This window comes from Podarcis erhardii, assembly GCF_964252035.2.
Source record: "Podarcis erhardii genome assembly, chromosome: 1".
Classification (NCBI taxonomy): Eukaryota; Metazoa; Chordata; class Lepidosauria; order Squamata; family Lacertidae; genus Podarcis; species Podarcis erhardii.
In genome coordinates this window covers 48,871,245-48,886,527 of record NC_138497.1, presented here as the reverse complement: position 1 = coordinate 48,886,527, position 15,283 = coordinate 48,871,245, and the positions used below count along the sequence as shown (strand labels likewise).

Genomic DNA, 15,283 nt, shown 5'->3' with positions numbered 1-15,283 from the left:
CCTAACTCTGTTGAAATATCAACAATGGTGAAATTAGTAGGGATACATTTAGGTGTTGTTGTTTTTTTTAAAAAAATGTATCTACAAAAGAACAGCAATTAAGCATGTTTCTTGTTTAGTGATGCCATCCCTAGTTATTGCTTCTATGAGGCAAAGAGGGTCAGAGCAGAGCCTAATGTGTCCCTGACCTGTCCAGGGGGACAAAACAGAAGAGCTTTTGTTTTATTTGTTTATACAGTGACTCACTCTGTAGTAACTGGGTTAAAGTCCACTTAGAAATGAAGAGAACAAAAGGCGTCCTGTTAGTACTGGACATTTGCCTCTTAAGATATCATAGAAAGGATCTTTTTTAATACTGCAGCAGGATGCAGGAAGCCACAAGCTTATGGGAACATAGCAGCACTTTGGAAAGGAAAACACAGCCTCAGACTTTCATCTGCAGATTTCTCCCTTCATTTTTCCTCTAGCTTCTTTACCGCCTGCTGGAGCTGAAAGAATCAGAGCCCCAAATTTCCATACATCACAGGCTCCTGAAGAGAAAGGGAAAACATTGGATTGGAGGGCTTGGGTCCTCTGTTGCTGCAAGCCCCAAAGAGAGAGGGGGAACATTGCTTTATGCAACCTCTTGGATTCTTCTGTGCAGAGAACTGTGTTTTCATTATTGTGTCATCTGATCTCTAAATCCCCAAACCCCCTACCGGACAGAAAATTCATCAGTACTGAATGCCACAGTCCCAGAGTAAGAATATATGATATTAAGTGGTATTACTGTGTATGTCGTTTACTTGCACATCCTAAAATGCTTTCTAAACTATAAACTGCACAAACCCTGTAGATGGAAATAGCTCTGGAAAGGGTGGTAGTTACTGAACTTCCTTTTTTCATTGTCTCCCTTCAAGACGCTTGAGTTGCCCACTGTGGTCCATTCATAGTGATGCGGAATGCTCAATGAACTGTTTCCCACCAGAGATTCCTACTCCACCATTTTAGACCTCAGGAAGGACTGGGAGATTCCCTCTAGCTCATTGGATAAGGCATTTCGGAGAAACTTTAAGTTGGCCCACTCCCATCTCGGCTCCCAATGCTTGTGTTGTAGTTTTTGGCTACCTAAATTGCCCAACTGCTAAGTTTCATATAACTCCAAATTTCTGCCTTACAACTAGTGAGTACACATGTGGGCGAAGGCTTGTGGGTTTTTATAATATTACCCTGAACCATGCCTTTTACTTTTATTTTCCTTGAGAGAGAAGGGGTAGGATTTAGGAGTGTTATGCAAAAAGGCCGGAAATTCTGTCTGCCTTGGAGGGTAGGTTTGATCTTGTGTTAGAAATTGGTGCGTTTTTGGAAACCATCCTACATAAATCCTTGGGTTTGGAGACGTGATATTTGATAAGTGTAAATCCAGCAAAAATAGTTTTGAGGTAGGTTTTGTTGGGTTTTTTTTAAAGGGTGGAGTGAATTTTTCACATCTGTTCAGTGCTGAAGGTGACCAGCTCTTGCTTGTAACAGCAACTGCCAATGTCTGTCCAGGGCCAGCATTTTTCTCTGACCCCAGTTTACAGCTTCCCACATGAGCATGCTGCGCCCAGGCTACTCTTGCCAAAGAAAGCAAGAGCTCCTGTAGCATTAGAGCCTCAGTTCTTCATTGAAACTGGAGAGCATATGAAACTCATTCAAGCACAGGGTGAGGTTGCTGTGACCTGGCTTTCAAACCACCATCACCAACCTCTCTCATATGTAAAACAAAAAAAAGCTCACATTCAGTATTTTTGTAATAATTCCATTGTTTTGTCATCTCAAAATAGCTACGTCTTAGATGGAAGGAAGTCAGAATATTGCTATACAAAACAAACCAGAGTTAGCAAGCCATCAATCACATGCCACTCAAGTAATTAGCATGCACATATATGCACTCCTTAATGACCCCACAATAACAAACCAAGGCCGCTACAGGGAAAGGGAGGCAAATGCACATTCATAGAACAGAGAAAGTAACCATCAAAGAAAGCGTAGGGGATAGAAAAAGCAAAGCAATAGGGCATCAGACAGCACTGTGTTATATTTCAGATAGGTCCAATTAAATTTTTGCTTGAGTTCCCTAATTAAAACTTGAATAGCATTCAGATGAACTTTCTGTAGATGCTGGGAATGTGGCAGATATAAGGCTCAAGTTACCTTTGCATTAGGTTTTATTTTGCTGCCAAGTATCTCTCTCTGTTTAATTATATGATTGAACTGGACCAACTAGACTGCTTAGAGGTTTTATTATAAACAATATATAAATTTTGCTAAATAAAAAAAAGAGTGAACACAAACATTGGTTTGTTTGCTTTTCCACCCTTTTATATACTTTAACACCAATAGTGTAATATCCCAATGCAAAGGAATAGCTAAGTGGGGTTGTTGTTGTTACTGCTGTTACTGTTTTTCTTAATGGTTTTTATTTTATTCTGCCTTATTACTGTTTTTCTTAATGGTTGTAGTAGGTGCTTTTACAGAACAATAAAACAGAGGGTTGAGGGGGCAGAGAGGGAGTAAGGTGTGGATTCCAGAATCCTAATGGGCTGTTTCACACATAATACTAACTCACGGTTTAGCACTATTCAGAGAATCCTCAGTGGGCCTGATCAGAGTGTTGCACACTATTCTCCTGCATGGCTGGAAGCAGAACTTTTGTGATTATTTTCAGTCCTGAATATTTGTTTAGTACTACATACAAATTGGGAATCCCAGTTGAAAACAAACTCTGAAAAGTTGGCTTCACGGTTCACAGTTTGAAGTTGGTTTATTATGAAATTCGTTAGACTTTGTTTCAAATCGGGATTTTTGGTTTCTTTGTAAGGCTAAGATGAGATGCATTGAAACTTAAGTAATCTGGGCAGGTCGCCTAATCCCTGATGCACGGGAGGAAGGAAAGGCACACAGACCCAGCACCTTTGCTCAGGCTTGCTGAGGTTCATCCTCATATCACTAAACCATGCTGCGGTCAACAGCATGTGCAGGCTGCGGCTGGTGGGATTTGTAATCCAAAACATATGGAGGGCACCAGGTTGGGGAAGTTTGGTATAGATGCTGAAAACATACTCACTGATATCCATTCCTGTTTGGGATATACAGTGGTACCTCGGATTACATACGCTTCAGGTTACAGACTCCGCTAACCCAGAAATATTACCTCGGGTTAAGAACTTTGCTTCAGGATGAGAACAGAAATCGTGCTCCGGCGGCACGGCGGCAGCAGGAGGCCCCATTAGCTAAAGTGGTGCTTCAGGTTAAGAACAGTTTCAGGTTAAGAACAGACCTCCAGAACGAATTAAGTTCTTAACCCGAGGTACCACTGTACTCATTAGCCGAGAGAGAGAGAGAGGAAAAAACAGTGGTGAATGCCAGAAGAGATACCTCTCTGATTTCCCTTTGTCAGTCTAATAGATTGTAAGCTACTGGCAGGGTAGGGAGTGGGGAGAGATAGTGAATACCGTGGTACCTCGGTTTACAAACTTAATCCGTTCCAGAAGTCCGTTCTTAAACCGAAACCATTCTTAAACCGAGGCGCGCTTTCCCTAATGAGGCCTCCCGCCACCGGTGCCCTTCCACTGTTCGGCTTCCGTTCTTAGACTGAGGTAAAGTTTGCAAACCGGGGCACTACTTCCAGTTTTGCGGAGTTTGTAAACCGAATAGTTCGTAAACAGGACTGTTCTTAAACCGAGGTACCACTGTATATAAAATAGGTCAACTTGAGAGTAAACTTTGTTAATTGGTCACATAGGGTTCTGATCATCTGGAGAAGCCCTCAGAGTTTACAATTCCAGAAGGCCTTGGGCCTCAATGAACAAGCCAGGTATAGCCTCTTGGAAGAGTGACTCTTCCTATTTACAAAACAAAATAAAAAAATTCCTTCCAGTAGCACCTTAAAGACCAACTGAGTTAGTTCTAGGTATGAGCTTTCGTGTGCATGCACACTTGAAGAAGTGTGCATGCACACGAAAGCTCATACCTAGAACTAACTCAGTTGGTCTTTAAGGTGCTACTGGAAGGAATTTTTTTATTTTGTTTTGACCATGGCAGACCAACACGGCTACCTATCTGTAACTTCCTATTTACAGTTATAGATAGGTAGCCGTGTTGGTCTGCCATAGTCAAAACAAAATAAAAAAATTCCTTCCAGTAGCACCTTAAAGCAGTGGCGTAGCGTGGGTTGTCAGCACCCGGGGCAAGGCAAGTAATTTGCGCCCCCTAACCCGTGGATTTGCGCCCCCTAACCCTAACCCTAACCCCCAGATGTTGCGCCCGGTGCGGCCGGGCCCCCCTGCACCCCCCACGCTACGCCACTGCCTTAAAGACCAACTAAGTTAGTTCTAGGTATGAGCTTTCGTGTGCATGCACACGAAAGCTCATACCTAGAACTAACTTAGTTGGTCTTTAAGGTGCTACTGGAAGGAATTTTTTTATTTTCTTCCTATTTACATGAGTGCTGGGAGAAAGAGAGAGCTAGGTCAGAAAGATTTGCTTGTACTAAGACTTTGTTTTCTGCATCGAACCATACTATCACGAGGAAGGTTCATGGAGCGTAACGCCCTTTGAGGAATTAAATCTGCTTTTCCTCTAGTGCCATGGATGTGATATTGCATTACAAACAATGGATTCAGGAATAGAATGAGGGAACAATGGCAAAGCTCATTCTCCACTATTCCCTGGACTGTGAGGAGCACTGATCAGCTGCTGGTTCTCCGGCATGTAACCTGAGCCCCTCACTCAGGACTGTTAGAAGCATATGTAGCTTGTTCAAGGCTAAGAGGGCAGGAGGCCAGATATAGAATGCACTAATGGAGGTGACAGGAGACTGGAGTTTACAGCCAAGGTCAGCAGTGCTGGAACAGCCTGTCTTCAGCTGGGGCCATTAAATGGCTCAGATTTGTTCAAATTTGCTGATTCCTTCCTAGCTGAAAAGAATGGTAGAGAAGAAACAGAATTCAATCTTAATATTTTTCTTTTAATTGTTTAATAATAATAATAATAATAATAATAATAATAATAATAATTTATTTATACCCCACCCATCTGGCTGTTGACTTTAAAAGCTCAGAAACTCTCGCCTAAGTGATGCTTCAGACCATGAACAATACACAATAAACAGTTGGAATCTGGGCACAACTTGTGAGGAAATGAGTGGAGATATTGCACTGACATGTTAAACAGCCCTGCTACTTTTATCTTATTTATGTCCAGGCTGCCTCGCAGAGCAGTACACCACTTTGTTTATTCCACTGGCTTGAAAGCTTCAAAATGTGGCAACTCTTTTGTGGCCTGTGTGTGTGTGTGTGTGTGTGTGTGTGTGTGTGTGTCCGTCAGCCTTTCTCTAAACTCTTGTTTTCTCCTAGGAACTGTGTTCAGGGAAATGTGTGTAGGTTTGTGGGAAGGGAAGGCCTTAAACATACACGTCAAGACGGATTCCTAAGCATGTATCCAGGGGTGAGGCCAGAGGGGGAAAGTGCATGGATCAGTGCATGTGACTCTTAACATTGTACAGAAGGTTATATTCCAGCCATGCAAAGTGAAAGTTTACCACACCCACGTCTTTCTTTTCTCCATCCCGACAAGCAAGAGGCAGTATCACAATTTAGGAGCACATTCCAGCCACAAACACACTCAAGGAAGGCGTGGAGCAAGGTCAGTGAGGGGTGTGTCCAGGGAGGCCTAGTGGCTTGGCTGGTGGAAGTCTCCTGGACAAGGTAAAAAGTCCTGGGGGTTCTCCACCCTTAATGTCTCTAATAAGGAAAAAAAATCAATGAATCGTGTTTCTGCTGCCACAGGACTCAGCAACACTGCAGCCATCTCATGGAAAAAAAACCATGGATTATATCATCATGGTATGAGGAAGGTTACAGGGCATCTCTTTGCTTCTGTAGTTATGCAGAATGGGACTTCTTGGCAACTTACAGCGGCACAGGAAGAAACCGCTTGGTGTCCTCATGGCAGTGCAGAACGCTTCCTCTGTTCATGTAAAGAAGAACTCTGCCAAAGTGGTTTGAGCCAAAGTCAGTAACAGTTTATGACTTCAGCCCCCGGCTCAGAGGATGTACATGCTTTTCTAATATATATATGCACAAATTGACACAGCAAATAGTCCTAAACACAGGAGAAGGTAAAATGCTTTGACCCAATTTCAACAAAAAGCACATCCATCACTGAGCTGTAAGTAAAAATACAGATATGATTTATGATTTTTTGGAAGGGGAATAATAATAGACTTTGAACTCCCTCTGCTTTCATGCAAGAATGGGTTTGTGGGCAGCAGTTAGCTCTGGTGCTTCTCTCTAACCTACATGTGCTTTGGACCCCATGCCTACAGCCAGCACGCTTCTTGATCCTGCTCTCCGGCATGTTAGTTTTAGCTCTGCAAGTTGAAAGGAAGGACACTTTGCTTTGCAAAAACCTAGATTGAGCAAGGAGATACTCTCACACAGTCTGTGTTATATTGCCTTTATTCTATCTATAGCTAGAATGCTGTTTTCATAGTTCCCATTTTAGGATTGCTTCATCCATACCAGGAAGTTACGAGTTTTGTAAGACTAGGGGGTGATTTGAGACCAAAGATACCACCATAAGATGAAATGTAATCATCTTCTTGTCTTTTTTTCTTTTCTTTTTCTACCTCCCCTTTGTGGCTCTGTTGCTTTGCCTTCAATAAAATCCTAGATATGAGCATTCCAAGATTTGGATAAGCAGCAGAACCAAATTAATAAATTTGTACCTCATGCTTGTGAAATAATTACCTCAGGTTAATTCAGATAGCTTGAAACTTTAAAATTTCAGGCCCTGACCTCTAGCCCTGTTCTAGCAAATTGGTGAGCCATGATTTGAGATTCCAATGCAAACCTCTTTTTAAAGAATCAGCCTCATCTTGTACCCACTCTTGTCCAAAAAAATACATGCTAAGGTCTGGTAGGCACTTTCTGTCCATATCTCTCTCTCTCTCTCTCTCTCTCTCTCTCTCTCTCTCTCTCTCTCTCACACACACACACACACACACACAAACACACAACCCCAAAATATAGAGCTCTAATAACCCTCTGACCAAACTTATCAGCTGCCTTGTTTTGCTTTCAACATTTCTTGTTTTGCAGCAGTTCCTATATTTTGGTAAACATGCTTTTTTTTTAGAATATCTGTTTTTTATTTTAAAAAATAATAAAGAAAAGTAATAAATTTAAGAAGGAATCCAGCTGACTTTACATCTTACTGTTTTGTTCTATTATAATTTATGTAGTGTTTCATAGTAGTGCTAGGTAAAGTTGCCTCAAAGTAAAACTGTTTTCCACTGATTTTTACCTAGCACAAATAACATCAAAGTAGAAACTGGGGGGAAATGTACTTTAAAGGTAACTAAAGGGAGATTTTTTTTTTAGTTAATCCCAAGCTACCTGTAGATTATTGAGAAAATGTTACACACTTGCTTTTTTTGCTACCATAACTCACTGGAGAAGGTACATTAAAAAACAACAACAGCCAGTGAGCTCAGCTTTGGGGCCCCTCAACTCAATATTACAGGTCAAAGGAAACCACCTTATGTTGAGATACACAGGCAGATCCAAAATGCCATGCCAGGGACATGATTCTTGACAAGATATAATGCACAGTATGTATTTTTGTCAGAAAGCAAGATGGGCACTTTCATGCAACACGTTAGCATTCACATCCAGACTGGCAGAATCACCAATGTGAATTATCCTGCATCTTGGAACAATGTTGAGATGTGGATTCACCCTCTCTTTTATCTGACATAGCTCTCTTCCCCCACCCAGCAGACTTCAGCATACATAGGGTTAAAGATCCTCTCCTCTGCCACTTTGGCTTGGCGCCCAGAGTATTGATTACGCCCCTCAACAATAGCAAGTCATTAGGAGATATTTTCTTATTTGGTCTCACAATTGCCCCTGACACTAAAGCCACTGCCGAGGGGCCTTGTCTTGGAGAAAGCGCAGCAGGAATAATCCAGCAGGGTCAGAAGGAGGGGTCAGAGGCCAGAGGCCAGGACAGGTCAATGCTAGGCACCCAAAGCTCCAAGCCAGTGGAGCAGGTGAAAGGTCCTTTTTGGTTTCACACTAGCCATCCTTTTGGAAACTTAAGATCCACTTTGGGAGATTCAGGGAGTTGGCTCACAATAACCTGGAGTAAAGGACAGGAGATGACATATGTCCCATAGTTTTTCTCCCAGAAGAAAAGTGGAAAACTGGAAAGGGGAAGAAGGGCAAATCTGAAATATGTCACTGCTTGGGCTTTTCTATGCCAAACATAGCGGAAGAGGAGAACCAGATAGCTTACCCTGCAGCGACAGCCAGTTGCATGTGACTTGGGCTCAGGCTGCCTTCCTATAATCAAACAGCAGCTTTTTCCCCTTGTAAGAGGTTTTTTCCCTACGCTAAAAGAAAACATCTAGACAGCAACAATAACAACTGGGCCTTGTATGTGTTCAGGGAATGCCTGTCGAAATTCTTATAAATATATTTGGGAACCAACCTCCAGGAATGCTTCCTCCACAGAAAACTGTTTTTGAACAACTTACATTCATTTCAGCAAGGTGTGCGTAGAAGACTGGACATATTGCATTCAGCTGAGTCTTGCTCTTTACGTCCAGTGCAGTGTGCTTACCTTATAGTAATAGTTCATTAATAAATATAATATACTTCTGAAAAACAGGCCATTTCAAAAAGAAGGTTTAGAAAAAGAAGGCTTTTTAAAGACTCTCTGAGGTGATGCTGAGCAGAACACAAACAGAATGGATTGTAAAATTGGCATTTAAGTTAGCTTCTCAGTTGATTTTTAGGAGGACAGAAAATGTCTGAAAACTAAAGCAGTTGTTTCCATCTGATGTGACAAACTGTTCCTTCTCTTTCCCCCAGTGCAGCAGTCCCTGGATCTGCCAGCTGGAGGAGTGAGAGGTTAGGCCCAAAGGACAGAATAAGTGTACACATTCATATCTATGTGCTGAGATCTAGTCTGGCCCTATTTGATTCAAATATAATAGACTCTGAATTTCAATTGGAAAATGCCATCTCCTATGGTAATTGTTAGAATTGACTGGTTTCACTACACTTTTGAATTCTTAGATCCTCTTTTCAGTACTACTGTAAGATTTTTGTTACTTTTCATAACTTTTCTATCTGTTTCAACATATATATTATGTGAGGCTCAGTAACAGAATCCTCTACGGAAAGATTAGTGGCACAGTTGGTGCTTCCAGATATCAGTTTCTCCAACAACCACAGTTCCAACACAAGTGTTGGACAGGAACAGGAAGTACCTCAAAGGAAGAAATTTCCTGACATAGGGGTTTGACATGCTGTTGTGCCCTGTTTGACACTACTGCTGTCATGTCATCTGTGCAGCTTCTCCTGTTTTATCTATTGGACCAGCAGCAATTGTCATGAGGACCAGCAAAATCCCCACATGGCTTTTAGGGTAATGATTCAGTGCATCTGGGGCTTGTAAACACATCTGTTTAAAAGCTGCAGCAGCTAGTGGGTACGGTGACCAGTGGATTTGCTGACAGATCAGATCCTGTCTTATTTCTCTAGTAAATTATAATTACAATTTAGTACAATGAGGCTACAATATTTCATTAAGTACTGTAATCTGTGAACCCTCAATTGATGCTTAAACTGCTCTTTATCAGGCAAAATGGTTGGACCAGTCTTGATGCACATTATTCCAAGCAAACTTTGTCTGATCAAAATTACAGACCAATAGATTGAGCCACGATTTGATATTCCAAAGCAAACCTCTTTTGAAATATGTATGTCTCCTTTTGACCCACTGTTATTCAAAAACATACATGCTAATATGTTGGTAGACACATTCTCTCTCTCTCTCTCTCTCTCTCTCTCTCTCTCTCTCTCTCATACACACACACACACAATGAAGACCTGATTCCTTGTTCACACAGTACATTTCTCATAAAGCTACAGCTGGCCGGAATTGCTGACAATTGTATATTTGACTTGCCATTTTTACCTACATTTTTCCACCAAATGCATTTCCAAATATAGCAGGAACAGAAATTTTGGGTGAGAGGAAATCAGTATTCATAGAGTCTTGGTACCTGTACACAACTTGCTTCTCCCTTCCTTCTAAATCTAAGCCATTGCAGCTCTCCAGTCTTCTACTTTGGGCTGCTCAGAAAGGCGTACGTTCTGCTTGCTTATTGAAAACCTGCCTCCTGTCATATTTCTGGAGAGAAGAAAAAGTAGCATTCATCTTTTTAAAGCAACACTTTTATTTTAATTGAAACATTCTACAAAATCTGTGGAGGTGGGCATGGCAAAATTTAAGCTAGGAAACATGTAACCAACACCATTTCCCCTTCTAGTCTGACTTGTCACGGAACCCTAAAACCATTCCTCTACAATAACTGTAAATTTCACTATTGTGTTACCGTCTCTTGCACACAGCTGACTTTGCCAGTATGAGTTCTGGAGACAAACTCAGGTGCAGGAAATACTCCCCTATGTTCCCTGCTGAGTTGTTTGACATAGGAGGCAACTGGGTGCTTTCTTGAGACACAAAAGTGAACAGCCCAGAGAAGTGGGCTCCCAGAATCCTCCTCTGTTCTCCTAGAATCGTCACACCCACACTTCCCTTTATCTCCTGTTCTGCTTCCTCCTCTAATCATTCTGTGGCTGCTTGTTTTCTGCCTCCCTCAGACATGGCATTGTGACTCAGAATTGCTGCAGGCACGCCATAAATAGGCTTGTTGGGGAGGGGGGAGCAAGTCATCAGAAAGCACACTTCTCCATCTTGCCATTTGAACTTCAGCTTCTCCCACAATACAGAAGAACACAATACAGGAAGCGCTTGTATACATCATAACTTAAGATGTATGGTGGAAGCCTCTCTTTTGCTACAAGTAAAAAAGGCAAAGGACCTCTGAACGGTTAAGTCTAGTCAAAGGCGACTATGGGGTGTCAAGGGAGAATCTGGAGAGCTGGTATTGAATGCGGCCTTTTGATCCACGCACTCACAGAAAATATAAACTTCTGTCACACTGTACTTACTGTGCTTGCACATTTTCTTTGTTGTAGAGATTCATTCCACATTGCAAAAACCACCAATTTAAAGCACCTCTAGTTATGGCCCTGTCTGAGAGTAAGATTTCCCTCAATAGTTCTAGCTAATGAAATTAAGCAGCCTTTTAAAAGCTATTGGTTTACTTTTTTTTTACGTTTTTAATTTTTGCTATTGAAGTTTAAATTCCAGGTCCCCTCCATTTTATGTACTTGGATTCACTTAAAGCAGTAAGACAGGAAAATTCCGTTCTGGCTGTGTGGGTATTTAGCAAGCCCTTATTGCCACAGGACATCCGTTATCTCTCTAAAGTTTTTAAAAATAGAATTATAAACAACAATCTCTCTTTTTCTTCGTTCCCCTGCAGCGGGTCAGTTCAATGGGTTCTTTTCCTCTGTGGATTCTATGAAGAGCTGTGATTGGATGTAATTCATCTAGCAGTAATTTACATTGCTTATCAGAAAATGAGAAGTGATGTGGTGTGTAAGCAGTTGTTATTTTTTTCAGTCTGTACATGCAGGGGCTAGTATTTTGTGCACCCTCTGCTGGCTTTGTTGAGTAACAAATAGATTCACATAGCTGTGCATGCTGGTGTTTTGCTGATGAGCAACTTTTGCTGATGTTTTGGCAAGATCAGGTGTTGCATAAGCTGTTGATGTTACTTAAAGGAAAGTGCTACATATATTAATTGCAGCTCAAATTGAAACATTGGGGTGGAGGAATCAATGTTTGCCAGATGGAAAGTAATTTAGAAAATGTAGTATTCCCATGCTAATGTGGTCATAAGCTCAGTGAAGTAGGAAAACATGAAACAATAGTGGTGGCTTTCTGTTTTGTGTGTGTGTAATGTTGTTCATACTGCGGTACCTGGCATTCAAAACTGAAACTTCAGGAGCTGCTATCCTCCCTTCAGATTTCTTTCTCTCCAACTAATACTGTTTAAGGAGTTTCTTATTCTTAATTTGCCGGTGTTAACCTTCAGTAATCAGTATGGTTGCTTTCTTTTCTTCAGATGTGCTTCTCCTTTCAAGGAACTAACACAATCTTTTTAAGAGCAGCTTGAAGCAGGACAGAGCTGTGCTATGAAGAGCACACAAAGTTCCTTATGATTCCTAGTTTGCTTCAGTCCCGCCAGTGGTGCAGTAATGGCTCTTGGGATTGCTATCTTCATGGGGGGGGGGGGAGCTGGCCTTACTGAGAAGCAGAGAAGGAGGATGTCCCCCTGCACCCTTTCGGGGCAACATCCTGTAAGTTACTTTGCTTAGGGCAGGGTATGCACATTGCTGAGACATTGTGGCAGAGCTGGATAGCCCTAACAAAAGCAAATATGTAAGATGGAATTGGCTGGCTGGCTGAGGCCTGCAAAGTCCACCATCGGCTGGTAGCCCATTAGTCCCCTTTACCCTTCCTGTTGATGTATCTGGTGGGTGTCACTGGGACAGCTAGGCTTGGGGGGCGGGGGTCAAATTCTGCCTGCTGAGAATTTTCTTAAGATAACAGAAAACCATGGATTTTATGGATAGTGGTGAGGATTATTCTAGTGTTTGAATTCGGCCTCATGTTTGTGTGAATCTAGGTTGGTTATTAAACAGCAGATCAGCTTCATGATGATCTAGATGTCCTCTTATTTTCAGACAGAGTCGAAGTCAGTTGCAGAGAAGCAGATGGAGAAGAAATTAAGAGGTACATGCAAGGGCAAAAGGAGGGAGGAGGGTGTTTTTTTCATACATGCAAGCATATGATTTTTCCATATGGATGCTTATGGGTTTTTTCTCTCTGCAAAGAAATAGACTCTTGTCTATTTAAAAAGCAAACATTCCCTTCTGATGACCCTCTAAGGATCTCACAGCTAATATAGTTTTATAAACAGTTTGTAATGTCATGTAGAAGCCTCTAAAAGTACTCTCTTTAGAAACAATGCTTCTGTCTCACATTTCCTGGCATTTTCTTCTGCAGTGCTTGACGTGTTAGTCTTCAAAACAAGATCCCTGTTGTGATGGATTCATCTGCTGCTTTGGGTTGCCTTCATTTGATCGTGGCCACAATCCAGATAGCTGTTACTTGTGCCCAAGGACTTCAGTTTCCTCAGTGAGACTCTTTTTATTATTATTTTAAGCAGTCCCTGGTCAACAAACTGCTTTTGAAACTCTCCCAGTTCCCAAAAGTGGCTATGCAGGGGAGCTGCAGTTCCTTCTTTAAGGAAAATTTATATATCAAAAACCTCACTAGCCAAGTTTAGTTAATTGTACTGGTCTGTGGATCATAGTAGCCTTTAGACAGAGCTTTCTGGTGTCAGATGAGGAACTGATAGCAACTCTAGCCACCCAGTTCTTAATGAGTTTGCATCCACATCAAATGTCTACATGCACTGCAAACTGTTTATATGCTAACAGTGAGATCCTTATCCTGCTATGATGATTTTATGAAGAAGGGTGAGTTCAGACTATGAATTAATTTGATGCCAGCTGAAACATTCTGCTAAAACTAAAAAAGGATAAAGAATACATTCCCACAAGGAAGCATGGCTCATGGGCATAGAATGTCTTTCTTGTACTAGCCAAATTATTCATCAGCTGCTGAATCGCTTTTGGAGCCCTGGTACATAGAGCTGGCGAGAAATCCACCATAATTGTCCTCTGATTCAGCATCCTCTCTCCTTTCCTCCTCTGCACACATGAGTGAAGTCTGCACTTTGCTGAAAGTGAGAAATTTATTAGCACAAGAGCTTTTCTGTCACAATCTCATTACAACATCAAAAGGTTTATATCTGGAATGCAAGTTTTAATCACTTTAACAGGTTGACGAGAAATCAAGAATTCTTTGACTGCAATTGGAGCTGTTTCTATGCTCTTTTTGCCATGGAACACAGCAAAACTATTTCCTATTCATATAAAGCACTGAGCTCTACCATTTGAAAACATCTTTGGGCGTCATGGGTACTTTCACTGGGGCAGTGGATTATATTCTATAGTTCTAGTCTAAATTCTACTTAACATGTATTATATTTATGCATTGGCTGTACATTTTACAAATAAATAACAGACACAAGTGGAACTTCTGAGAAAGCAGGGTTTATTTTTTTTCAAGTGTAAGGTGAGAAGAGGCCCTGGGGTGAATTTACACAGTGTACCTGGTAACCACAGACTCTTACCAACCCCAGGGCTTCCTTCCCTTTGATAAGTACTGTTTACAAATAATGAAAAGCCTTTATCTGCAATAATTGAGCAACTTGGAAGCCTCAGGTGAATAGGTTAAATGAAAAGCAGGTTTGTGTGAATTCAAGTTTTTAGAAGTAGGAGTTAAGTACTGAGTATCAAGTCTATACTTTGTGTTCTTTCTCATAGGAAAAAAATGATTTTGGAAACACAAAAGACTGTTGGAGCAATAACAGTGCAGTGCTACACTGATTACTTTCACACAAATACATTTTTAATACAATTTTAATTTTCTCTGGTATCTCAACATTCTGGATCTCACATACCCACTTTTCAGACCAGTTCATGGTGTTAAGGATGCATATGCTGGGCTGAACTCACAGCCTCCAGCCCAGTATTCCACGTTTAATAAACTATCACATCTAAAAAAGGCCCCTTCAGGGGTTTTTTTTGGGGGGGGTATCATGGGCAAAATGCCCATTGGTGAGTCTCCTCTTCTGTTGATGGATCCTGATGGGCTTACCTGACAGTGGTGGCAGGCACAGCTTCAGTTCAAGCAGCACCAGCTGACTATGAACTGCCATTTTAATTTTCCCACAATGCTTGCAGGGTGATGCTACATTGGAGTATTGCAGAAAATTAAAATGGCATTTAGACCCAGGGGCTCAAACACTGGACCAGTGGAGGGAAACCTTTTTAAAGGAGATGCCAAAGAAACTGTAGTTGGTAGGCTCTGCCTGGGCATTGCAGCCTTGGCAGCAGCCCAGAAATTCTGAGTGCTGATACTGGCTCTGCATCAGAAGGTTTTAGCTATGTGCAGGGTTCCCTGCCATTACTAATCTGTTGCACTTTAAACTGTTACTCTGAGGAATGAGCATTCTGACTGTTAACCACTGATAAATCCAACTCTCCGTGAGTTAGTTTTATAAAATAATTTTACATTTGCAAATTTAGTGAGATCATATGCAGCATCATACATTCCTTTTACAGTATCAGTAATTCCTGATGTGTCACATAGTGGATTTTGACATTCTCATTGAAATTTTCAGTTGAAATGAGGAAGATGC

The 15,283-nt window shown here is 41.4% G+C and overlaps 1 protein-coding gene and 1 long non-coding RNA gene across 12 annotated transcripts in view; one reads left to right on the top strand and one right to left on the bottom strand.

The window, feature by feature from the left end:
- The window catches only part of RAD51B (RAD51 paralog B), a 351,970-nt gene that overhangs the window by 249,351 nt on the left and 87,336 nt on the right, over positions 1-15,283 (top strand). Inside the window, exons 11-12 of one of the 11 annotated variants that reach the window (XM_081851646.1) lie at positions 12,696-12,744; positions 13,018-13,149. The exons of 8 other annotated variants lie outside the window; for them this stretch is intronic. In XM_081851646.1, coding sequence (XP_081707772.1) covers positions 12,696-12,744; positions 13,018-13,024 — 56 coding nt within the window. In that variant the 3' untranslated portion in view covers positions 13,025-13,149. Of the gene's footprint in view, positions 1-11,428; positions 12,671-12,695; positions 12,745-13,017; positions 13,150-15,283 lie in introns of those variants that run through there. 2 more of the 11 variants (XM_081851640.1, XM_081851644.1) reach the window with 2 other exon arrangements.
- On the bottom strand, positions 55-3,109 carry LOC309336319. Its single transcript, XR_014153983.1, has 2 exons — positions 1,759-3,109; positions 55-530 (listed from the first exon to the last, which is right to left on the bottom strand). It is a non-coding gene; the product is annotated as an uncharacterized lncRNA (long non-coding RNA).